Source organism: Notechis scutatus, chromosome 6 (assembly GCF_049901735.1).
Source record: "Notechis scutatus isolate UNSWTSFEM ecotype Mainland chromosome 6, rNotScu1.2, whole genome shotgun sequence".
Classification (NCBI taxonomy): domain Eukaryota; kingdom Metazoa; phylum Chordata; class Lepidosauria; order Squamata; family Elapidae; genus Notechis; species Notechis scutatus.
In genome coordinates this window covers 66832502-66859314 of record NC_142014.1, presented here as the reverse complement: position 1 = coordinate 66859314, position 26813 = coordinate 66832502, and the positions used below count along the sequence as shown (strand labels likewise).

The window sequence follows — 26813 nt, the reverse complement described above, 5'->3', positions numbered from 1 at the left end:
GTACATCTTTTGACTTTCTTTTGGCCAGAATGTGTGAACAGCTCTAACGTAGCCCCTTCCTGTTCCTTTTTAAAATCTACAGTTGTTGGCTAATGATCCCCAAAATGGGCTCACTCTTCTCCTTAAACAGAACTGAATTCATAAGGAACTTGAAAAAGGCCTTTCACTTTCTTTCTATTTTTGCCTCAATTAACTTCATGGATTTGTTGCACTTGATTACTGCTATGGTATAAAATAAATGCTCAGTATCCCATAAACCAGAGGAAAGCTTTAAGGGATCCATTGGGTTTCACAGAGGATATTCTATGCTCTCCAAGTTTCCCTTAGTTCTTCTGTGGAAAACAGAAACTTTAGAGGCATCAGGAAAATAGAGAGCATTATTGAATGTTGCCATGCTGCTTGCCAAAATATATTTCCTTTCCTCCAGTCCACAGCTTGAAAAGGGGTTTGGAAAAAAACTATCAGTTCTATCTAGGCTTTAAAGCAGAGGTCTCCAAACTTGGCAACTTTAAGACCTGTGGACTTCAACTTCCAGAATTCTCCAGCCAACTGGCTGGAGAATTCTGGGAGTTGAAGTCCACAAGTCTTAAAGTTGCTAAGTTTGAGGACCCCTGCTTTACAGTTTGAGAATCCACAGGACTGGATACTTTACAAATGTTTCTGCTTGGCCACTTCTGTTTAATGGGTTTGTTCTTTGGTTGATGGAGAGAGAACGTCAATAGCAAAACCATAAAGTTTTACATCTATGCCACTGAGTTTATGGTCAACATCATTAATGGTGATATGTAAGCCCAACTATAATCACTGCCTGAAGTGGAGATATTGTCGTCAATAGAAAATTCACATTCTTTAGAAAGCCTGGACAAAATGACTCAAAGAAGGCTGAATTCAACAGAAATAACTTCTTTCTTCCACTACTGTTCTTCCAATACCGTCAGAATAAACTATACATTTTCATCTAGCTTTGTCATCACACAAATATTCCATGTTCAAATTTGACTTCCAGATACCTCCTACCATATTACTTGAACGCTGCATAGTGCTCAAGCTACTACCTAGCAGAGGCAGAAAATAATGAATGGATAGCATCTTTTAAAACAAAGAATCAATAATAATAATTGGGCAGAGGAAACCAGTTCTCTCTCCCCCTCTCCCCCTCTCCCTCCCTCTCTCTCTCCCTCCCTCCATCTCTCCCTCTCTCCTGTTTCACAGGGCAACCCTCTCCATGTTATGATTCATGCTGCTTTTGAACTTGAGTTTTAGGGGTTTTTTCGTGGAATACCTGAGCAAGTTTTGACATATGGCTAAATTACCTGGTTTAGCCGTCTGTTGAAATTCATCTCGCCTGCATCCCTATCCTAACTTAAGAAGACTTAGCTGGAGATCTTGCAGGAGAGGCAAGGGATGCAAAGCTGAATGAGTCTCCCAAATCTTTTGTTTAACATACCCAGAAAACAGTAAGCACTATTCGCCAAGCATCGTGCCTGTGCAAGAGAGGAATTCCCAATGGTGACAGCAAATATATTGCTGGTAAACGTTTTTCATCCAGCTCAAGAATTGGTGGACAGCACCTTAGTTGGGCCATGGAAGAAATGCCTTGAAAGGAGCGGCACACCATAACATAAGCAGCACCAGCCTTGGCCCAAATGGATTTTATCATGAGCTCAACTGCACCACCAACCAACATTATCAAATCCTCAAGGAGGATGGAGACGCTTAGAGGATTGGACCGATTGTAACTTTTGGTTGGTTTTATTTAAAATTTGATCATGCTGAAGAAAAGCAGGCAAGCAAATTAAGGTCGCCTGCCTGGTTCTTGTTGGAAAAGTGCGTGCTTGGTGCGTGTGCCGTGTTTTAACAGACAGAAGGGCTACCCTGACACAAGCTTGAGCACACATAAAGCACGCAGATACAGGACAAATCTGTAAAAAGTGCGGAGTCCTTTAAACTTCCCCCCTTTTGTCACCTTCTGGGCAAATCATTCCTAAGTAACCAAAATTAGAAAGGACAACCTGTGCCCTTTTCTTTCTTCCAGCTTTCTTCACCAGATGTCTCCTTCACAAAGACTCGCTGATCTGAAGGGCTAGCCTCTGGGCAGCAGGCACGAGTTGTGTGTGTGCAAGTGGACACATGCATGTGAGTGTGTGTGTGTGCACATGAACACCCCCCCACACACACACATTGACATTTAGACAACTATTTTGGCTCCTTTTGTGGCACAGCATCCCAGGGCTTCTGTTTGCCAGCGGTGCAATAGCGGAAAAGAAACCCGAAAAAAGCAGATGGGCGAGAAAGCACCTTCTCGTATTAAAAACCTCTTTTCTGGGATCAAAACTTTCCACAGAGGAGCCACTAGGCAACAAACAATCTCCTTTCCTCCCCTCCCCATCGTCTTCATCATCCCATCATCGTCACCATTGTCCTCTCACTCAAGTATCCCTCCCTTTCGATCTCTTTCTCTCTCCTTCCCCCTCTCTTTCGATCTCCCTCTCTCTTTCTCTCTCCCCTCCCTCCCTCTCCCTCCCCCTCTCTTTCTCTCTCCCTCTCTCTTTCTCTCTCCCTCCTTCTCTCTCCCTCTCTTTCTCTCTCCCTCTCTCTTTTCTCTCCCCTCCTTCTCTCTTCCTCTCTCTTTCTCTCCCTCCCCCGCTCTTTCTCTCTCCCTCCCTCTCTCTCTTTCTTTCTCTCCCTCCCTCCCTCCCTCTCTCTCTTTCTCTTTCTCTCTCTTTCTGTCGCTCCTCAGCTACCAAATGGTCCCCAGCCATCCTGCTGCTGGTTGCTCCTCTCTCTCTTCGCAGCCTCCATGTCTGGCAGTTTCCCAGGCGAAACGGCTCTTGTTAGGCACCGAGGAGGACCCGGCGCTCTTGAGAAAGGGACGGGCAGGGAAGGGACGAAGGTCTGCCAGAATCAGACCGAGCCTGGGACTGCAGAAACAAGGGCAGGCACGGCAGGGCTTGTCCAGGGCTGGGCAGTACGGCGTCCTCCGTCCGTTTCCAAACGCCCGCACTAAAGTGGCCCTTCGTCGGCCACTCGCCACCAACCGGGGAGCCCTAACCCCCACCCACCCCTTCTCTCCGGTTCCTGCGGGAGCAACGCTTCCCTCCGGACGCCCAGCGCAGGGCAGCCACCGGGGAAAGCCTGAGACCACCCCGAGGCGAAGAGCACCGCCACTTACCGGTCTCCTCGGCCTGGGACGGGCGCTCCTCGGGGCCGCCCAGAGCCCCCCTGCCTGGCTAGCCCCAGCTTCCAGGGCCAGGGAGCGCGAGCCTGGCAGGGCACCGCTCGGCATCAGCCCCTTTAGCCCCGCGTGGCTCCGGAAGCGCGGCCGGGGAGCCCGCGCGGGAAGGGCTGGGGACGACGCGCGGTCCTCGGAACGAAAGCGCCAAGTGGGGAGGAGGAGGAGGAGGGGAGGCAAGGAGAGACCGAGCGGGGGAGTGACAGCTGGGGGTGTACATCTGTGATGACAGCAATGCACACGCAGCACACACGCGCTCACACACACACACACACACACACACACACACACACACTCCCGGCGCGAAGGGACTGACTCAGAGGTGCGGGCAGCCTCCACTTTCCCGTCTTCCCCATTCTCAAAGTCCAGGCCGGGGTCCAGGACTCCGAATGGCCCCCGTTCTCTCCTCCCCTCTCTTCATCAGGTGCTTTCCTGGATTTTCTTTCCTTGCTTCCTTCCTTCCTCTCTCCTCCCTCCCTCCCTCCTAACCTCCCTCTTTCCTTCCTTCCTTCTGCCCTTCCTTCCTCCCCCACTCACCTCCCTCCCTCCTCCTTCCTTTCTTCCTCCCTTTCTTCTGTCATTCCTTCCTCCCCCTCCCTCCCTAACCTCCCTCCCTCCTTCCTTCTGTCTTCCTTCCTTCTGTCCTCCCTCCCTCCTAACCTCCTCCTCCTCCCCCTCCTTCCTTTCTTCCTCCCTTCCTCCCTCCTCCCCCTCAACCTCCTTCCTTCCTTCTTCTTTTGTCCTCCCTCCCTCCCTCCTAACCTCCTTCCTTCTGTCCTTCCTTCCTGCTGTCCTTCTTCCTCCCTCCTTCCCTCCTAACCTCCCTCCCTCCCTCCTTCTGTCCTTCCTTCCTTCTGTCCTCCCTCCCTCCCTCCCTAACCTCTCCTTCCTTCCTTCTGTCCTTCCTTCCTCCCCCCCTCCCTAACCTCCTTTCCTTCCTTCTGTCCTCCCTCCTCCCTCCCTCCCTCCTAACCTCCCTCCTTCCTTCTTTCCTTTCTTCCTTCTGTCCTCCCTCCTCCTAACTCCCTCCTTCCCTTTTCCTCCCTCCTCCTTCCTTCCTTCCTTCCTCCCCCTCCCCCTTTCCCTAACCTCCTTCCTTCCTTTTGTCCTCTCCTCCCTAACCTCCTTCCTTCCTTTTGTCCTCTCTCCCTCCTAACCTCCCTCCTTCCTTCTTCCTCCTTCCTTCTCCCCTCCCTCCCTAATCTCCTTCCTTCCTTTTGTCCTCCCTCTCTCCCTCCTAACCTCTCTCCTTCCTTCCCTCCTTCCTCCCTCCCTTCCTCCCCTCCCTCCAACCTCCTTCCTTCCTTTTGTCCTCCCTCCCTCCTAACCTCCTTCCTTCCTTTTTCCTCCCTTCCCCTCCCTCCTCCTCCTAACCTCCTTCCTTCCTTTTGTCCTCCCTCTCTCCTCCTAACCTCCTCCTTCCTTTCTTCCTCCCTTCCTCCCTCCCTTCCTCCCCCCTCCCTCCCTAACCTCCTTTCCTTCTGTCCTCCCTCCCTCCCTCCTAACCTCCCTCCTTCCTTTCTTCCTCCCTTCCTCCCTCCCTTCCTCCCCCCTCCCTCCTAACCTCCTTTCCTTCCTTCTGTCCTCCCTCCCTCCTCCTAACCTCCTCCTTCCTTTCTTCCTCCCTTCCTCCTCCCTCCCTCCCTCCTAACCTCCTTTCTTTCCTTCTGTCCTCCCTCCCTCCCTCCTAACCTCCTTCCTTCCTTTCTTCCTCCCTTCCTCCCTCCCTTCCTCCTCCTCCCTAACCTCCTTTCTTTCCTTCTGTCCTCCCTCCCTCCCTCCTAACCTCCCTCCTTCCTTTCTTCCTCCCTTCCTTCCCTTCCCCCCTCCCTCCCTAATCTCCTTCCTTCCTTTTGTCCTCCCTCTCTCCCTCCTAACCTCCCTCCTTCCTTTCTTCCTCCCTTCCTCTCTCCCTTCCTCCCCCTCCCTCCCTAACCTCCTTTCTTTCCTTCTGTCCTCCCTCTCTCTCCCTCCTAACCTCCCTCCTTCCTTTCTTCCTCCCTTCCTCCCTCCCTTCCTCCCCTCCCTCCCTAACCTCCTTTCCCTTCTGTCCTCCCTCCCTCCCTCCTAACCTCCTTCCTTCCTTTCTCCTCCCTTCCTCCCTCCTTCCTCCCCCTCCCTAACCTCCTTTCTTTCCTTCCTTCCCTCCTCTGTCCTCCCCTCCTCCCTCCCTCCTAACCTCCCTCCTTCTGTCTCCTTCTTTCCTTCCTTCCTTCCTTCCTTCCTTCTGTCCTCCCTCCCTCCCTCTCTCCTTCCTTCCTTCCTTCCTTCCGGCTGCCTCCGCCATTCAGAGGAGGGCAACCTTGGCCGCTCAGCCTCTACGGACAGCAGATCTACCAAGAGCATTTTTTTCCTGCTTTGCTCTTTTTTCCTGCTTGACTGGAAAGAAAGGGGGGGGGAAGCCAGGAGGGTCTGGAGAGGAAATAAAGAGAAACCCTTCGACATCTGCACAGTGAACAACCAGCCAACCAACACCAACATCGTCCCCTGAGGAAAAGCGAGGGGCACAACCCTGTTTGCCAGCCATTTTGGGGGTCGCAGGGATCCAGCTCAGGAGTCATTTGAGGCCTCAGCTCCAGGGCCTGGCTAGAGAGGCTGGATCGCCTGGGGAAAGGGAGAAGAGCAAGTGAAGGTTGTGTGGAAAGATGGTTACATTTTGGGTGTAGTGGGAGTTAGGTGTCAGAATTTCAGTACAGCAGCTGATAGATCCGGTTCTATTCCCCTCGTTAAACCCCTGACTCTCACTTTATGATCTGATTCAGCATTTACCTGTTACTTACACTTTTTAAGAGGTGTGACTTCCTCCAGGATCTCTGAGGAAAATGTCAGTTTCGCTCCTATGATACATCTTGTTTTTTTCCCCTCTAATCCTTCCCTGTTTGTTTGTTTTTTTGTTTATTTGTTCCGTTTTTCCCATAGCGGTGGGAGTGCAACTTAAATTGGAATGGCTCCAGCAGAAATTATGGGAGGCTACACAGCAGGTAAGCAAACCAATATTTTAGTTGAGATAAAGAGCAAACTAGAGGTTTACTTCCCCATTTCTAGATACAGGAACCCTATTGATAGGGCTGGGCCAAGTGGCATTTCCCATACCAAATTTGCACATGAGTCCTTGGAAAATCTGTATTAAAACAGATTTGAGCAAGAGATTAGTTTTCAAATTGCACATTTTGGTAATCCCTTGACAACTTTAATGCTGCATCTGCTGCCAATCTGTTCTGAGAACATTAACAATCCAAAGCCTGGCTTGGCATTAAATCCACTGCAGCTGAAACACTGAAATGGGGAATCATATCTACCAGTTCAGTTATCCAAAAGCTACTTTGATTTCATCCAGAATGTGGTACGTGCCCCTTGCACATCTTTCTTAATTAGAATTGTCATTCTTCCTTGCCTTACAAATTGATGCAAATAACTCCTTTGAGAGAACCTGGTGCTCTGTGCATATGGAGGTGATTTATTTATTCATTTATCAAAGTTATAGTACCACACAATGCGCGGGATTACTCTAGGTGGTTTACAATAAAAACGTTTAATTAAAAATCCCTAATAAAGTTGCATCACCTGATAAAACTAATCAGATCCCCCCAAAAAAAGAACCAGGTCTGATCATGCAGGACAACTGCAGAAATTGAAATATTAATTCCAAAACCTGAGAAAAAGGTTCCCTAAAGGACAGCCAGGTCAGGGCAAGGCAAAGAGCTCTGGGTAGTGGAGGATATACCATTCCAAAGGTAAGTGCCACAACAGGGAAAGCATACTCTCTGGGGACCCATCAATAATGGTATTTCAAGGATGGGACCCAGAGTATGCGAACTCTGCTGGATACGACTACAGGGTGGGTACAACTATGGGAGAAAAACAATTCCTCAGATAACCAACTTACTTCCCGCTTTTAGCATTGTCTTAACTGTGTTTGCATAAAAGCACTGAAGCCATTCATCATGAGCCCTGGTGGCACAGTGATGAGATTGGAGTATTGCAGGCAAACTCTGCCTACAGCCTGGAGTTTGATCCTGACAAGGCTCAAGGTTGACTCAGCCTTCCATCCTTCCGAGATTGGTAAAATGATGACCCAGATTGTTGGGGGCCATATGCAAATAATCTTCTACATTGTAAATCATCCAGAGAGTTCTGTGAAGTTCTATGGGATGATATATGTGTCTGAATGTTATTGCTATTGCTATCTTCATATAAGCCAAAAGGCATTTGACTATGTGGAATCAGCAAGCAAGGATTCTAAGATGCACAAGTTAAGCAAGATCTTAATATCATAACCTATGGAGAGAGAATCCTGTACCATTTGTCATCAATCATCTCGTTTACCTTTGATGGCAGAGATTTTCATTATTGGAAGGATGTGCTGATTTCACTGTTTTTTTTGATAACCACAATCAACAGCGTCTGTGGGAAAAGGCTAAAAAACTCAAGATGGTGGCATGATTGAGGATCTGCTCTCTTTTTTTTTTAATGCATCGTTGCAGATGACTCCAAAGGATGTGCCAGCCCAGAGCAAATATCTTTCTCTCTCTCTTTCCATCTGATTTGATTTCATATGAATGTAATTAAAACCAAATTAATTAATGGATTAATCTAATCCATTATTAATTAATATAATAATCCATGTACATTTAATAGGGATTTTCTCACATTAAAAATGTACAACTTAGAAGGCCATTTCTAAGACAGAGAATGGGACAACTGCTATTTTGGAACCTGATACCGATACTCTGGGAAATGGTATATTTTAAGAGAAAATACAGGCAAATTTCAACTTTTGCTCATATTTCTGTTCTCAGAATCCACAAAAAGTAGTATAGGATGTCTTTTTTGACTCTGTGGTACTCAAGGAGTCACTAATGGTCTTCTCTCTCTCTCTCTCTCTCTCTCTCCTCTCTCTCTCTCTCTCTCTCTCTCTCTCTCTCTCTCTCTCTCTCTCTCTCTTCTTTCTGTTTTATGTTGCTTCTATGCAGCCCAATGATACGGATGTAAGTAAAAAAGATTTAAAGACCAAAATATTCCAGAGTACCTATGGAATATATATGCAACACTAAGCTTTGATTATTGTTTTGTCCTTTGTGTGCGAGATGTGGGGTTTCAATGTTCTTCTTTGTATACCCAAATAGTACAGACAAATCAGATTAAGTTGCTAAAGACTGGGAACTGGCACAATAGAAACAGATTTAAAACTGATTAAATCTCAAATATATATAAAATAATGCAGCCAAACACTCTACAAATTCTGTGGGAGGGAAAAAGTCTTAAAGTATCAACCCCAGTAGGAATCTGACTGCAAAGATTACAAAAAGCTCCTTAACAAATCTAAGACTCAGGCAACTGAACTCAGCTTTGTATAACTATCTTTGCAAATGTGGGATTGTTATGCATTGCAGAACTAAAATATGAAGCTGTAATGGCGTGTTTGAATTACTGGGTGGGGGAGAGGGAGATGCTGCCTAGGGAATGATCAGACAAAAGGGGACGGGGAGCCCATAGCTGCTAAAGAAACTCAGATAAGATCCTTCCTAACTTATCAGGCTATAAAGAGACAGCAGGAGGCTTGTATTTTCAGACCTGCAAGACTGTTAAGATAGCCTTACAATAAAATAGGATTGTTATCTCATCTGGTTGTGTTTTCTGTCTGATCTTCCAGGGAAGGCTGATGTAAATCTTGCAAGTCTGAAAGTTCTTATTATTTTTTTTAAAGACAATTATAAACTAATATAAAATTAAGAAAAGAAAAAAAAGAAATCAAAGAGAAAACTAAATGTGCAAGAAAAGAAAAAAGTAAAATAGGGAAGAAAAAAGATGCAAAGAATTGGCTCCTGATCTTTATAGAAGTTATAAGTACCTTTCTAAATTATAAACCGGGGGTGGGATTTTACCAGTTCACACCTATTCGCTAGAATCGGTTGTTAACATTTTAAGCACTTTGGAGAACCGATTGTTAGAAGAAATTACAGGCCTAATCCTGTAAGAAAGGCAGGAAGGAAACATTCTGATGTTGCTTGCAGAAACTGCCTCTCCATTAACCCTTATTACATTCTTGGCAGGACTAGACTTCCTGTCTCAGGAACTTCTCTGGAGTTTTCTTTCCCTCCTTTGCAGGTACTTTGCTTGTGTGGAGTGACCATTCAAAGTTACAATGGCACTGAAAAAAGTGACTTATGACCATTTTTGACACTTACGACTGTTGCAGCATCCCCACAGTCATGAGAGGCCAGGCGAGGAGATGCATGCCTCGATGTGAGTGATATTGAGTTGGTCACACCCAGCCAATAACATGACCACCAAGCCATGACCACCCAGTCACATGACCACCAAGCCACGCCCACCACCTACGCCACAACCACAGAAGCGATTGTTAAAAAAATTGACCACCCCTGTTATAAGTTATACATTTATCTTTCTCTAAAGCTACATCTCTCTTATTTCTATAATTTATCCTGTCTAATCATCAAAACCATAAATCGTAACTTCATTTTTTTCTGTTTTCGACAAAAAGTCCATAAAGGGTTTCCAGTCAGCAATAAATATATTGTCTTTTCTCTATTTAAAGAAGTCAATTTGGCCCTCTCAGTAAATTCTGTCATCTTTGCCAACCGTTCCTCCATTGTAAGTTTTACCAATCCCCACCCCACCCCATCTTTGGGCATACAATAATCTTGGTGCAGTTATCATATACAAAAAAAATCATGACTTTTTTCCAACTGCCCACCTCACCTTAATACTTTTATCCAAATGGTACTTTGTAGTGTGAGCATCACAGTTTAGCTCATATTATTTTTATCTCTTTTTTAAAAAAAGTGAAAATTCACTAATTGCTTACTTTCTTAATAGCAATTAAAAACATTTTCAAGCAGGTCTGGTTTGCTTGTCTATTTTAATTCCAATTAATTTAAAAGCAGTTTCACACACACACACACACACACACACACACACACAACTATCTCCTTTATCGGTTGTAAACTTTCTTACATCTACTTCTTGTTAACCTTTTTGTTAAAAGTTTTTAAATCTTTAAAATCCTCTTTGTCCTTTTTAATCCACCAAAAATCATTAAGTGGATTACTTTTATCCTGCCACTCAGAAAAATCTCTCTTTAGCTGTAAATCGATTACATCTGAAAGTGGATAAGAAAGTGAGGCTTTTGTGAACCTTGTGTCCATGGAGCCTGCATCATGGCTGTGAACCTGATTGAAATCCCTCAACTCCCAGCCACTCAATTCCTGAGCTGACCACAAAAACCTGTTTTTGAATTGTATATTTTCACGATCTCTTCTTTTCTGGAAAGATAGCGCCTTCCTGAATATGCCATCTGGCTACCAGTCTCCATCACAATGCCATTCCCTCTCCTTAAGGGATGTTTACTCTGCAATAGATCCTCCCTCAGAAGCTAAACATATTAAAAATCTTAAAACCCATAATAACACAGAGTACTTGAGCATCATCAATATGCAGCTTCTGAAAGCCAGATGCTTGCTTTCCAGATTTTTACATGTCCTGAGATGCTTTGATGTGTCAGTATAAGGGTAGACAGAACGAATCCTAAATATATTAAGGAAAACTAAAGTTTATATCAAGGATCTCCAAACTTGGCAACTTTGAGATTCGTGGATTTCAATTCCCAGAATTCCCCAGCCAGCATGGCTGGCTGAGAAATTCTGGGAGTTGAAATCTATAACTCTTAAAGTTGTCAAGTTTGGAGACCTCTGCTATATATGAAGGACATATTAATTTGTACACGTGGTACACTGGATATCCAATCAGGAATATTTATTGAATTTTCTGCAGCACATTTTAATTATTTTGCAGACAAATACTGGAATAGCAAACAGGCTACGAGAATATGATTACCACGATCAGTTTTTGTCTTTAGGAAATATTTGCATTCCTCTTTGTTAATCAGAAGGATGGGATAGTCACTCTAAAAGCTGATTTGCAACTACATCTCAATTCTGGTTCTCATAGCTCCTTGATGCATTTCGTAATATAGAAGGTTTTATTACAAAATTAGAAGGTTTTATGGCCAGCTTAATGGCTTGGTTTAGCCACACAAACAAGTAAATGTTTGTATCAAACAAATTCATTTTACATTATTTTTCCCAGAGATGATACTAAATTGAATGGAGGAAACCTCTCATTTTTAAAGAGCCACCTCATTATTTAAAGATAAAAATGGGTGCAGAAAATTCAATAAATATTTCTGATTGGATATCCAGTGTACCACGTGTACAAAACTTCTCCCCACACCTCTCTGAAGCCTCTTATAGTGTCCCTGATTTTAGAAAGATTGCCAAAAACTTGTAGTAGCTTTTCTAAAAAAATATTTTTCATCCCTTTCTTTGATACCACTTGCTTTCTGTGAATCATCGTCACCACTACCACCACTATCATCAACACCATCATCGATCTGTGGAAGTTGTGAGCTTTCCATCTCCGCAGATTTTTAAGCAGAGTCTTGATAGCCACCTCTCATGGATCGTTTAATTGGCTTTCCTACCCATTGCAGGGTTTGGAATTAAATTATTCTTACAGTCCCTTCTAATTCTGGAATTCTGTGCTCATGCTATTGTTATTAATTTTTGTAAAACACGAAGTAAGTAATGTCTCCTTGAAATTAAACTCTGCTCTTAGTGACTCCCTGGGTGTGATCATGCAACAATGTGCAAGTAGTTGTCTTCTGATAATTAGTCGAGCAATCATCTCAGATCATAACGCCAGTAAAACCGAGTAAAATCAATACAACGTATTTGTGTTCAGCAAAATAGAAGTTCATCTCCTTATCTATTGACCCCAATCTGATCTTGGGAGGAAGTTCTTGGTTGAATGGCTTTAACTATAAACTTGACAGCCTTTTGACTGTCCATGTATTTGTACTTCAAACAAAGGAAGAGAGCCTATTGATCAGATTTCTATAGGCCTGTGATGGCGAACCTATGGCATGCATGCCAGAAGTAGCACACAGAGCCATTTCTGCCAGCATGTGAGCCATCGCCACTGCACATACGTGTACGCCTCCCGCCAGCCAGCCGATTGTCAGGTATCTGCTGCGCATGCATGGGGGGGCGCACGCAGGAGCCACGCGCATGCGCAGAGGTGCGTGGTGCACACGGGGGGTCATGCGCACATGTGCAGAGGTGCACAGCATGTGGGGGGTGCATGCGCATATGCAGGGGGTGTGGGGGGTCATGCGTGCTGGCATTATGGGTACAGGCACGCAGGCACATGCGTGCGTGTACTTTCATCATGCGACGATGAAAAGGTTAGCCATCACTGCTCTAAACTGTCCTGTCGACTCTGAATGCTGCATCCTGGCTAGCGCATATAGCCAGCGATCACCGAGAATATTTGCAGTCAGAGGTGGGATTCAAATTTTTTAACAACCGGATCTGTGGGCGTGGCTTAGTTGGTGGGTGTGGCTTGGTGGTCATGTGACTGGGTGGACGTGGCTTGGTGGTCATGTTATTGGCTGGCCAACTCAATATCACTCACATCGAGGCACACATCTCCTCGCTTGGCGTGACTGTGGGGATGCTGCAACAGTCATAAGTGTGAAAAACAGTCATTTTTTCAGTGCCATTGTAACTTTGAACGGTCATTCCACACAAGCAAAGTACCAGCGAAGGAGGGGGAAAAAAAACTCCAGAGAAGTTCCTGAGACAGGAAGTCTAGTCCTGCCAAGAATGTAATAAGGGTTAACAGAGAGGCAGTTTCTGTAAGCAACATCAGAATGTTTCCTTCCTTCCTTCCTTACAGGACTAGGCCAGTAATTTCTTCTAACAACCAGTTCTCTGAACTGCTTAGAATGTTAACAGCCGATTCTAGCAAATAGGTGTGAACTGGTAGAATCCCACCCCTGTATGTAGTGTCTTCTATATGTAGAGCACCTTATAGATATTTCCTTTCTAAATGCTTGGTGGATACCTCATTTTATCATAGATTCCAGGAGCTCAAATGTTTTTTCTGATTAAGGCTGCTCTCTGGCCTTGTGTTAGGCCCACTGTTGGGTATTTTTCTTGGTGGAAATGCTTTTTATTCTGGGCCAATCACTTTAAGGACTTGATATTAACAAGTGTTACTGTGTCACATGAGCACTAATATCCAGGGCACACTGTTTGAACAGATAAACACAGACACAGAAATAGGATAAAAATAGGGTGAGATGAATCTGTAGCTGCAATGGGAAGAGAGTGAAGGTGGGGGAACAAATCTGGGTGGAGATGTAGAAAAAAGGAAAGTTAATCGAGGAGAGAAAGAAAGAAGGAAAGCAGAGATATTGCAAAAAGGATAAAAGTCTCCAGGTAAGTAACACATCGTAAGTACAGTATACCACTTACAACCACGATTGGTGCTCAAAATTTCCATTGCAAGGCAAGTTGGTAGTTCAGTGAGTCACACTCAATTTTATGACCTCTTTTGCCATGGTTGCTAAGTGAATCACTGGAGTGGTTAAGTGAATCATGCAGTCATTAAGCCAACCCAACTTCCCCCATTGACTTTGCTTGTCGGAAACCAGCTGGGAAGGTTGCAAATAATGATCACCTGACTCTGAGACACCGCAACCGTTGTAAATAAATACTGGTTGCCAAGAAGCCAATACTATCACGTGGCCATGGGAATGCTGGGACGATCATCAGTGCAAAAACCAGTCATAAGTCGCTTTTTGATGAGCCGGGGTGGCGCAGTGGTTAGAGTGCAGTACTGAAGGCTACTTCTGCTGACTGCCAGCTGGCTGCAATTTGGCAGGTTGAATCTCACACGCAGCCTTCCGTCCTTCCAAGGTGGGTAAAATGAGGACCCAGATTGTTGAGGGCAATATGCGGATGCTATAAATTGCTTAAAGAGGGCTGTAACTGTTCTGACCAAGGCTTCTGAGACTGTAATTACACACACGCTTATTTTAGAAACAAGTCTTGTTTTATTGCAATGCTGGGAATTATTTTCATTCCCAGCTGGTAATGAATCTCAAACAGTCCTTCGAGATAAGCACCCACCTTGCTTTCCTGTGAAGTGCTGCCAACAACAGAAGTGTCAAATGAACTAGAAAGAAAATCAGCCAAAGTACAAAGAGCTTTAAGAATGAGTTTGAACCGAACAAATGACTTTGCTTCCTGCAAAGGTTTCATCATCTTTGCCTGTCCTTTATACATTATGGGAGGGGCAATCACTTCCCAGCCTTACTCCTGAGTTGCCCCTTTTGTTTCAACTGCTCTCACCTTCTAGCAGCTCTGTGCACACATGCACATGCTCTCCTTGTTCCTCTGCTTCGCTGCTGCCAGACTCCGGAGGCTCCAGAGTCAGCACCCCACTCCCAAATGATCCTGGCCCCATCTCTGCATTGGATGCAGGACCCTCGTCCGAGTCCTCTCCAGACTCCCGGACTGGTCCCCGTTCTTCCTCACTGTCCGATTCCGCTGCCATCTGCACAGGCTGCCGGCGAACAACAACAGTAACACACTGTGAAAGTCTAAGTGCTACTATTGCTGTTGCTATTTTTTCAGTGCCATTGTAACTTTGAATAGTTGCTAAACAAATGGTTGTAAATCAAGGACTAGTTGTAAATCAAGGAGTACCTGTAATCCCAAGTCTTCGGGGCTGCTCAGCAGGGATATGTGTAGCATTTATACTTGTATCCCTTTGCTTGTTTTCAACATTGTTTTTAGCCAGTCTAGGATGATCTGTTTCACAGATTATAGTTTCGGGTAGAAACCTTATTTTCTTATCAGGTAAATACAATGTTATAAAAAGCCCAGATTTACTCAAAGATTTACCAGCTATTTTTATTACAGTATTATTCCATAAGGGACTTTTTTTAATAAGTAAAAACATCAACATTTCAATTGCAACCCAGTCTTTTCCATAAATATCTTGCATATTACTTGTATCCCCAAATAAACAAATATTTAAATACTTACCAGATTCATGGTCAGTGTTGCTGATATTTATTGTTATTGCTAGTGGTCAAAGTAATCAGGATGGACCCAGTCAGAGGAACACTATGATAGGAAGTTCTTTTTAATCCACCTGAATAATATGAGCAGTACTAGAATTAGACAGGAATATTCCATAAATCCAGATGAAGTTCAGCTCAGGAAAACGCATCTTAAAATAAGAAATTATTTAAACTCTTTCTCTTCTTTTACAGTGTAATAATGTGGAAGGCTTTTGTCCAATGAACTGCCGTGATGATGTAAGTTGCTCAGACTTTGGTTTTGCTCATATCTGTAATTCAGTGGTTCAGGGCCAAATTTACTTTGTCCAGAAATATTTCACAAGAAGAGTTCTCCACTCCTCTACTCGTTGCAGAATTCCTTATTCCACCAGACTTGAAATTCTAGACCTAGAAAACCTATTACTACGCCGCCTTCGGTCCGATCTAAGTATAGTATATAAAATTATACATTCCAATGTCCTGTCAATGCATACTTCAGCTTCAACCATAACAATACAAGAGCACACAATAGATACAAACTCAAGGTAAACCGCACCAAACTTGATTGCAGGAAATACGACTTCAGCAACAGAATGGTCAATGTCTGGAATACTCGACCTGACTCTGTGGTTTCTTTCCCAAACCCCCAAAACTTTAACCTTAGACTGTCTACTATTGACCTCACCCCTTTCCTAAGAGGTCTGTAGGGGGCATGCATAAGCGCACCAATGTGCCTACCATCCCTGTCCTATTGTTTCTTTTTATTTTTCTTATATTTATCCATTTCATGTATTCATAACTATGTTTATACTTATACCTGTTATCTTATAATTGCTTGACAAAATAAATAAATACTTTCACCCTGTATAGGCAGCCTGAATCCAGCCTAAGAGGGGAGCCAGCATCACTATTCACCTACTGCTTGTCTTTCTTATGATGTTTTTACAAATGAGACTGGGATAACAAAAGATGGTTATTTATAGAGCATCGCATGACTGCTTTACCTGAAAATCAGATTAGATATGATGGTGGATAGCAGGCTGAAAATCCCAAATGGTTGTGAGTTGAAACAGGAGAAATCGTGAAAGTGAGCATTATCTGGGGGGAGCTCTCTATTTTCTCCCAAAATAATGTTCCCCCTGATTCTTAGAGGTTTCCAAAGACACAAGAAGCCAGGGCACTTTGGAAGGCCTATGGAGACCAAAGTTAGGGCCAACCATAGTTTTTGTTATGCAGAATTGTTGCATTTAAAATATTATTTTATCTAGATTGCTTAGAGTCATTCCAGATGAAGGTATGTAGAAATCTGATAAACAAGTGTAAATAAATAGTTTTTCATAGGTCTGCCTCATTGACATAAAAAGATAAAGGCTGTAGAACCTTTTATTTTCAGTAAATGTTGTATTCCTTCTAGTATATTATACTTATGATGGACTCAAGGAGTGGTGAAAAGCAACATGGGTAGGGTAAAACCCAAAATGGCTAAAACTCATCTTTTCTCCTTCCTTTTTCCTTTCCTGTCCTTTCCTCCTTACCTTTCCTTATCTTACCTTTCCTCCTTTCCTTTCCTCCTTTCCTTTCCTCCTTTCCTTTCCTTTCCTTTCCTTTCCTTTCCTTTCCTTTCCTTTCCTTTCCTTTCCTTTCCTTCTTTCTTTTCTTTTTTCCTTTCCTATCCTTCTCCCTAGTCTATAGTTGACCAACCGAAAGACTGCTCTTGCCAGAGATCTAAACTGAGCCTCTCATCTAAAAGTGTTGAGATTGTTAACCCTTAGTCTACCTTTATGTAGTTTTCAGGAGAGAGAAACTTAAAAGAGGTGCCATAAAAAGAGAATGCTTAATCCCACCTATTTTGATTCTGGTCACTCCATGGCTTGTTTCACCCCTACCTGGTCTTTCCCATAGGGATGCCTCCAACAGATTATTCTTGCAGGAATGCACCCCTCAACATGGAAATGCTACTCTTGGGGTCTATTCTTGACCTAAATCTTCTCCCCAAAGTTTAACCTTTTTTCTGAAGAATCTGTCTTTTTCCTCCTGCAGAAATTGAATTGCTACCTTATTGATAACAATGGATTCATACTTGTTTCCAAAATCTCCAAACAGGTAAGAAGGAATGAATGAGTGGCTCTTGATCTTAGTTATCAGGAGAAAGACTGAATAAAACGGTCAGACTAGGAGATTGGTGGCTAGCCTTTTTGGGCTCCTCTACCGAAAATTGTGCATGCGTGCGCGCTCGCTTGCCAGCACCCAGAAGGCAATGTGTGTGTGGGGGGCATGGCCCCTGCACATGCGCATGCAATCCCCGCCCCCTTACTTGCGCTGCATGTGCATGCCTCCCAGCTGATTTTTGACCTTTGAGGCCTTTTTCACCCTCCCAGAGGCTGCAAGGAAGCCTTTGGAGGCCGAAAAATGGGCCTGTTTCATCACTTCCTGTATTTCCAGAAATACAGGAAGTGATGAAACGGGCCTGTTTTTCGGCCTCTAAAGGCTGCAGAGGCTTCCCTCAGGCTTCTGGGAGACCAAAAAAGGCCTCAAATGGGCCAAAAATCAGCTGGCAGGTGCGTGCATGCGCAGTGAGGTACATTTGGCTGGGGCTCGTGTGCCTGCACAAATGGTTCTGCGTGCCACCTGTGGCACATGTGCCATAGGTTCACCATCACTGGATCATTACCTGTATTTCCAAGGTTGCCCACATTTACCCTCCTGCAAAGCCTGACATACAATACTGAATGCCACCTGGTTTTTTTATTGCAGAAAATGAGAAATATTCATTACATGTGAGGTAATTATGTCACCTGCATTTAATCATTTGAAATGGAAGGATCAAATAAATACATCAATTTTTGTTCTTGTCCTAGCTGTATATACTTTGTCATATCCCATCAATGTTTGGAGTGCAACCCTGTCATGGCACTCAAAGCCCCAGTGAAACAAAGCTTGCCATTAGACTACCATGGCTGAGATATCATCTCACATTGAAAGTGTAGGTTTTCATTGTTAGGAAGAATGGCATGGAGTTACGTGCAAAATTCCTTCTGTGGTGTCTCAACACTAAGTAAAGATAAAAGGAAAAATTTCCCCTGTGCAGTCATGTCTAATGGGAATGGTGCTCATCTCCATTATTTAGCCAAGAGAACCAACATTGTCTGAAGGCACTTCCATGGTTATATGGCTGGCATGACTATATGCCGAGGCACATGGAACGCAATTACCTTTTCACCAAAGTGGTACCTATTTATCTACTTGTGTTTGCATGGTTTTGAATTGCTAGGTTGGCAGGAGCTAGGGCAGGAATGGGAGCTCACCCCATCATGCGGTACTTGGGTGTTGAACTGCCAACCTTTTGATCAGCAAACTCAGCTTCTTAACTGCTAGGACAAAAGTACCTGTTTTTTAAAACTATGTTTAGATGCATATAAGTAAGTACTGAAGAGTTTTAAGGAACCTGTCAACTCCTACTTTGACAAAGCCAAGTCAGACTAAATGTATCTTGAGTAAACAAAATGTTTTGATTGATGTCAGAGATCTTATCCACATACTAATGCATTATAATAATATTCTAATATGATTCAAGCACAATATTGCTGCAATGTAAAGATCTGGGCAAAGAAAAGGTAAGAAAAGGAAGAAGGTTGCAGAGCCTTTCCAGTATTAGAACTGGAAAACACAAGGATGTTAAGTAGGGTGCATGCTTCCTATCCCATCAGAAACTTCCTTGGGCTAAAATGACCTTAAACTACAAGGAGATTTGAACAAAATAGCTTAATTGCTTTGATACCTTCCATCTCAGCAGAAGCAGCACTATTTGAATAATACATCAAGTGTTCAAACTCTTTGCATTTATTCTCTCCTTCATCGTTACAAAGTAGGCCATTATTACTATCTTGCACGTTGAAGGCAACACATAATGGTTTGTCTAAAGCTTGCCTCAGTCTCCAATGATCTGAAGTCTTACACTGTGTTCATACAGCATCCTCCAACCAGCAAACTGTACAGATTTACTCATTTTCTGGGTATGTTAACCAATGAACTGGATTTGCTTAACAAGCCCAGTCAACCACAAAATGTTAACTCTAACAGGTTTAGCAAATTTGGTGTCATTTGCTATGCAAATTTACTCAGCCTGATTACAAGAACATAGATAGTGAATTCAAAGCTAAACTGAGCATGGACCTCAGTTTTTTTCAATTTAATGTGTCCTACTATGCTTTCACTTTCCCCCCAAACAATTTAAGTACATAGTGGAACATTATGACCTTAAAGGGTTTGCTACATAATAATCAGTAAGTACTTCGCCTTGCAGCCTGACAACATTCACACAACATCTATAAACCTGGTTACTAAATTAACCCTTTTTCAGTTTCACAAAATATACTGAACTATACACAAATCAACAGACTTGTTTGCAACATGCTAAGACACTTTTTTAAAAAGCCAATTCAAACCAAGGATAACAATCTATTTTATCCTGTTGTATTATTACTGTTATTTAGCCTATTGTATTGCTATTGTGTTATTGGTGAATATTAAACACATCTGCTTAAGAATGCCCTGCAAAACAAAACCTATGATTTAAAAATTCTCCAGAAACTCTATTTTTATATCATACTGGCTTGTGGTTGCAGCTTGGAAAATTCTTGGGAGAAGTAGATGGTTCTGTTACAACTCAGCTCGCAAACATGGGAATGCTCAGAAAGTAAGTGTCATAATCTCTTCCTTATATTCACCTCTTTTCAAAGAAGACCCTGTCTGAAGCAAAATGCTTCACAGCATAAATATAATTAAAACAAGGATGGAACTGCCTAAAGACCCATAGACACAAGAGAATTAGCTAGACTCAGAATCTTCCAATGCTAATTGTGTAGATCAGGACATCTCTATAGAGGAACCCAATGGCATAATGGGTAGGGGCAGGGTAAAATTGTCATCAGAAGAGAGTTTAAAGCAGGAACTCTGTGCTGCCATTTAGTCGTTGTCTGGGATTTGGCATCTCAGATCTGGAAATTCTGGCCACCTGCCATGTTCTTTCACCACTTTGAAGGTGCCCCAGAGTCACCATGGCTGAGAGTATTGGGTGTGTGGGTGCAAGCCATAGGTTCTCTCAGTGTAGCCACTCGTTTTCTAAATGAGAATTGATGTTGGGATCCCCAAGCAAGAACTTTGACTAGGGACCTAAGTTGCTCTTCTTATGCTCTGAAAGTCCTTTATTCTCAATAATACTACAGACTAAAATAAAGAAAGACAGGATGAAGATAGTGGACAATAGTGGAAGAGCCAGTTTGGTGTAGTGGTTAAGGCACCAGGCTAGAAAGGAGGAGACCATGAGTTCTAGTCCTTGAAAGCCAGCTGGGTGACTTTGGGCCAGAACTTTCACTGTCAGCCTAACTCAACTTACAGGGTGGTTGTGGGGAAATTAGGAGGAGGAAGGTGTGTTGGATATGTTTCCCACCTTAAAAATAAGGGAGAATATAAATAAATGAATGAATAAAATCCTGGTTTTGTTGTTAGCTATGTTCCCTATAATGCATATTTGTTCTAAAGAACTGCAGGTCTTGTCTCACTCACTTTGGCAACTACAAAATGCAAAGTACATGATTATAGGTGCAATATTTAATATCAATATATTTCACCACCCATATTTTGAAATGCAGCTAGCAAGATGTCAAGAAAACAGTTTCAAACATTCCTATATTTATCAGAATAACCAATTCTGGTTTATTCATGTTTCAAACTTGGACATTTCATATATTATCAGTTCCAGCATGAAAATCAGAATGAAAGGGACAGATGTTACCCTGTGGATTATCCCCACTTGATTCCTTGCTATTTCAATCTGTTTGGTGCCTACAAATACTAGTTTTATGTTGGTATAGTATAGAACTTTTGATTGCCACGGATTTCAGGTTCAAAGGCCATGTTTCTGAAAAATCTGTTATCTGGAACCATCAAAATTCACTGCCACTCACTGTAGATGAAAATAACTTACATAGCCCTACACTAATATGCAAAGGGTCCAAGTCAGGTAGATACAACCAAAGAAGATACAAGGAGTGCAGCCAGAGCTATCTTGCATAACATTCAGTATAATTTGAGTCTGGTCACAGAAAATAACACAGCCACTAGAGCAGGGGTGGGCAAACTTTTTGGCTCGGGGGCCACATTGACTTTTAAAATTTGACAGACGGGCCGCCACCTGGTGTCGAAATGCCTGTCATTACAAGTCAAAATCAAATGAATGCAATCATTCAATCATTCACATCAAACCTTAATTCTGTACCAATCTTCGGCGGGCCGGATTAAAAAGACCAACGGGCCGGATGTGGCCCACAGGCCGTAGTTTGCCCACCCCTGCACTAGAGCTAGGTAGGAAAAGTGGCTGAGATGCAATTCTTTGTCAGAAATGACTTTCAGGACTTTGGAGTGAATAGTATAGTAGCTGTGGTTATTTTGGTAAATAATATATAAGATTTTTCACATAACAAGTGCACATTGCAAATGTAGTAAGAAATCTCTTCTTGGAAAATTGCAGATAACACATTATACATAGTATTAAATCTTGCTGTGCAATACCCAGCTGGTGGCACAAATGTACTCTAGGTATTTGCTTAAAGTATGAACTAAAGTTAGCTCTGTGTATTAACTGAATTTAAACCTAGCCTAAAGTCATATGCAAGGCAGAAGAATATGTTTGCCCCTATGAGACTATAATGCAGTTGTAGCATACATACCTTGATTAATTTGTGCCATTTCCACTAAAAAGGATCCTGAAGAGCAGAACTCTGAAAAAAACACTTTGAAATGCCATTGCTAATCAAGCAGCATCGGGGTGGGTAATGGATAGCTTTTAGTATAAATTCCAATGGAATCCCCACCAGCTTTGCTAAGGAATTCTGGGAGTTGAAATCCACCCAACTTAAACCCGCCAAAGTTGAGAAACACTGTCCTACACAACAGCTCATGGTCACTTTTGTGTTTCTGCAGAGTGAAGATGTTTGATTATCAAGCCATGTGTAAAGCGCCCCATCACCATTACAGTGGTGCCCGTCCTCTTCTCAGTGTAAGTATCTCTGTATCATAAACCACCATCATGAAGTCACAGGCAGGCTTGGAACATAGAACAGAACAGTGCAAAGAAACTCAGAAATGCTTTTCTGTGATGACCTAGGGCGTGGCACAAAGGCAACACAGTCAGATAATCAGTAGGAGTTCCTTTATTAGCTCCAAATTTGTCCCCAATGTCCTGGTTACCCTCTGGCTGGAGAAAAACTCTCCCAGGGGCAGCCTTTGGCTGCAGAGAATCAAGTCCAAAACGTGGTCTACAAAAACTGTAACCATAAGTCCAATCAAGGCAAGATGAGGTAATTAGTCTGGCAGGGCAAGAGAAAGAATTTCAGATGTGAAGGAACGCAGTAATTCAACATGGTTGGGAGGATGCCAGGAACACAGATAACCAAAATCAACACAAGATAAACTCATGTTTGTTCCCAGCAGACGCCACACAGCTTGCAACTCTTTTAAACTCTCATTCACTAGCCCCAAGTGTGGCTAATGAAGGGAATCGGGCCCTTTCCTCCCCCATAAGCCACACACAACCCACGTTGCTCTCTTCTCTGTTCCTCCCTGCATGCCCTAGGTGGGCCTGGGTCTTTCTCTGAACTCCTTCTCCCTTGTTCTACCTCTTTCCTGCTCTGCCCAGCCCTTCCCCAGTTTCCTCCACAGCCAACGGAGCCACACTCCTACTCCCTGTTAGCTGTTCATCTTCCTTCTCAGATTCAAACTCCGATAGGGGCATGACATTTTCTTTCTGAAGAGATTAGTTCTTTTTGTCCTCCCAGAACAAAAGAAAAAGCCAGAATATATAATCATAGGACTGGAAGAGACCTGACAGATCTTCTGGTCAAAAAACTGTTTTGTTTCTGGTCAAATTCCTGGAGACCTTATATCATCCTGGTCAAATGGTCGCCCTGTCTGTTTTTGAAAACCTCCAGTGATGGAGCACCCACAACTCCAGGAGGCAAGCTATTCCATTGATTAATTGTTTTTACTGTCAGAAAAGTTCTCCTTCCTCCTGCAGACAAAGGCAGATAAAGAGGACGAGGCATTTCCATCTATATATGTTTTTTTTCCCCATTCTATAATTGGCAGAGTATTCTGAAATAAAAAAGCTGTACATCCATCTGAGCATCTGTCCATGAAGACTAGCAAGCAATTAGACTAGGGCTGTCAAACTCACAGCCCGCAGGCTGGATGCATCATGTGTTGGCCACGCCCGTGCCCAGTTTAGGGAAGGGGGGAAAGTCGAGGTATGTCACATGACACCGCTGTGACACCGCGAGTTTGACACCCCTGAATTAGACAGTACTTTAGAACAGGGTGGGATTTCTACTCTGTATTCGTTGTGTTGGTGGACAAATTGGTTAGTGTTGAAGATAAACATTAAAACCTTTCCGCAGCCAAGTTCAAAAGGCTTGAGTTCTATGAGAAAGGATTCTCATAAAATTGCTGGATTTCATGGGGTAACATTAGATTTCCACTGTCATTTTGCTTCCAGTCCCTGCACTCTGCTAGAGCAGAAGTAAAAACAATGGACACTTGAAGGAAGCATTACAAATATCACCTGGAGTTCCTGAATGGAAGGAGGGGTGTAAATCATTCCATTCATTTGTTCATTTTTTGAGTCGTACTTCTGCAAAGCAGGTAGTTTCCATACAATCTTCCTCTGGCAACTGGGTGCAGTTAAAACCTGAGCAAATGAGGTTCATGCAAAAGGAATAAGCCAGGTTTAGTGGGACAGAGGGGGAGAGAACACTTTTAAGATGAATTGGCTGAGTACTACGGCCTTGATTCTGTGATCTCTCCCATGAGTTATTTGTACTGGACAAGTGACAGCGCATATATATTAATTTAGGGAAGATGGATGTTACCAGGCAAATTCATTCTAGGTTGGGAAAGTGAAGGGTGAACTTTTCATTCTTTCAGTTCTTGCTTTATTTGTGCATTTGTTTCTTTAGCAAATAAACCTTATATGGCTCAGATTACAGTAATCTTACATTGCACCATTCTAGAACCATATTTGACTAGCAAACCCTTAAACTTACTAGCTCCATTCTATACAGAAAATCCAGAAAGATACTGTTAGCTCCAAGAAATTTCATAATAGGTTCCTTTACCTAGTAACAATAGGATTTTCTACTATGGTTGCATTAATTTGTTTTATTTGGCTGGGTTTAACTAATTTGTAAAGAGACAATTTGGTGTAGTGGTTAAGGCATCAAGTTTGAAACTGGTATCTTTTAATTTTATCCATTCAACTCTTATTTAAGCTTCAATATATACCTTGAGGTTATAACATTCAATATAATACATAACTTCCAATCGAATTCTGCTTGGTGCATTCTTAAAATACACACTATATTCTTAAAAAGTGATTATAAATATATGTAATTAAAACACTCATTCCATTCCAGTTCAATTCTATCATTAATATTCATTCTTAACATTTTTAACATTACTTTTCAATTAAATATCATACTTCCTTGGGAACACTTATAAGCTTTCCATAGTTAATTTTTTTTCCCCGTTTCTCTTCGCTTATATTTTATAAAACATTAAATAATTAAAATGTTCCCATCTTTTCCTAATTCAATTCTCTCATTCATTTTATTTCATTTTATTAACAAACATTTCACTAGATTACAATAACTATTTTATCCATCATTTTAATCATACATTGTTTCATATTTTCTAAAATTATTTCTATTTCTAATATAACAATACTATCTTATGTACCTTTGCAGAATCCCTTTTTCAATTAAATTTTCACCCATTATCTCTAAATAGGCCCTGTTTCTCCATATCTTGTTTCTGTCCTTTATAACTTCTTTTCCTTTCCTTCTTCCCTCTCTTCTTCTCCCTCCCCCTTTTACCCCCTTGTCTCTCTAGTTCTAATTCTCTCTTCTGTATTCCTCTCTTCTGTTGCTTTCTAATATTATACTTATTTTTCAAGTTATTATTCCTTTTCTTGATTGTTTTTTCAAATCTTAAACTTTTTATTCTCTTCCCCCCTTTCCGTTCCCCCCCCACACATAAAATTACTTGTTCATTAAAGATGCCTTCTTCTTTGTCCCAGTCTTCTTGTTCTGCAGGCATTTCTTGTTGTTTCTCATAGTTCCAGATCTCCATTTCTAAGAATTGAAATACGAAGCCAAAAGAACCTCTCCCTTCTTGTGCATCTTCTTTGTACTTTTTAAGTTCCATTTTTAGTTCATCTAAAAGTAGTGCCATTTTAAAACACTTTTAAACAACCACCCGATTGATTTTAGTCATTCAAATGCAATAACCAAGAATCCAGAGATCACCAAGTAATCCAAATACTCCCAAGCTGTTTCTTCGTGCTTCTTTTTTCCACTTTCTCTTCCTGGGGTTCTACTATTTTGTAGCCAAGTTTCAGTTAAAATGTATCTTTTAGAAGTCTTGTTGAGGTTTTACTGTAATTCCAGGCAGTCTCCTCCCTTTTTTCCAGATCCTGCCCTTTTATTCTTTTTCTCTCCTTTCCTGCTTTTAAAAGGTTTAAGTATTCAGAAATGTTTATTATCCCTTTGACATTTTATTTTCAGCTTGAATGCCTATTAATGTCAAAGTGGATTTTTTTTCCAATTTCTTATTTAGGTCTCTTAGCTGGCAGTATAGGGAAAAGGAGAGAAGAAAAAAAAACCAAATCCTTTCCCTTTTCTCTCTCCTTTGCTGCTTGAGAATCTTCTTTGGGAACAGTGTTACTTTTTTTTAGTTTAAATTCCAGGATACCTTAGTTGTTGCTTTTGCAGTTTAATCCAATCAACCAAAACTTTCTCTTCTTATCTTCCTCCTGCACATTCTTTTCCAGTCGAGTTCTTCTTTGAGGTGGCCATTTCTGACCACCGCTGCAACTGCCTTCGGGAAAGGGAATAATGGCCAGCTGAGGAGGAGAGATGTACGGGGTGGCTTAGCCCCAAAACCAGCTGGCTCGGGGCGCTCCAGCGGCGAGCACGGATCAAAATCGCGCACGATCACGGTTTCGGTCTGTCCGCAAAGAGGCTCAAACCAGAAGCTTAAATAAGAGTTGAATTGATAAAATTAAAAGATATAAAGGTGTCATACTCCAATTAATAACTACAGGAGAAAATTTGTTTAATGAGAAAAGAAAATATGAAATTGAAACAGGACAGACAAAAGTATAAATATAATGATTTGAATTGATATGAGATAATTAAAATAAAATTGAGAAAATTAAGAGAGGAGAAAAACTATGTGGAAAATGTAAAACAGTAATAAGATATGGAATAGAACATAAAAGTGAGCATGAAATTGAGTTTGTGTCCGTATGAAGAAGTGTAACCCGGGACCATGCTATTTTTGAAAAAAAGATGTTTTATTTGTATTATGTTTTTTTGTGTGAAAACCCAAATAAAATTTTCAAAAAATAAAAAGTTTGAAACTGGTAGACTGAGTTCTACTCTCACCTTAAGCACAAAGCCCACCTAGGTGACCCTGGGCCAGTCACTTTCTTTCAACCCAAGGAAGCAGACAATGGCAAACTACTTCTGAAAAATCTTGCTAAGAAAACGGCAGGAAGTTATTCAGCAGTTTCCAAGAACTGGACACAATTGA

General features: G+C 42.3%; 2 protein-coding genes across 2 annotated transcripts in view; one reads left to right on the top strand and one right to left on the bottom strand.

Moving 5' to 3' along the window:
• The window catches only part of LRTM2 (leucine rich repeat transmembrane protein 2), a 31911-nt gene extending 28501 nt beyond the window's left edge, over positions 1-3410 (bottom strand). Inside the window, exon 1 of the mRNA XM_026693092.2 lies at positions 3173-3410. The gene's annotated coding sequence lies outside the window, so the exon portion shown is untranslated. The remainder of the gene's footprint in view (positions 1-3172) is intronic.
• The window catches only part of CACNA2D4 (calcium voltage-gated channel auxiliary subunit alpha2delta 4), a 196418-nt gene that overhangs the window by 151202 nt on the left and 18403 nt on the right, over positions 1-26813 (top strand). The window contains exons 28-33 of the mRNA XM_087968608.1: positions 6152-6213; positions 8206-8220; positions 15381-15425; positions 17208-17270; positions 19793-19863; positions 22149-22224. Coding sequence (XP_087824734.1) covers positions 6152-6213; positions 8206-8220; positions 15381-15425; positions 17208-17270; positions 19793-19863; positions 22149-22224 — 332 coding nt within the window. The remainder of the gene's footprint in view (positions 1-6151; positions 6214-8205; positions 8221-15380; positions 15426-17207; positions 17271-19792; positions 19864-22148; positions 22225-26813) is intronic.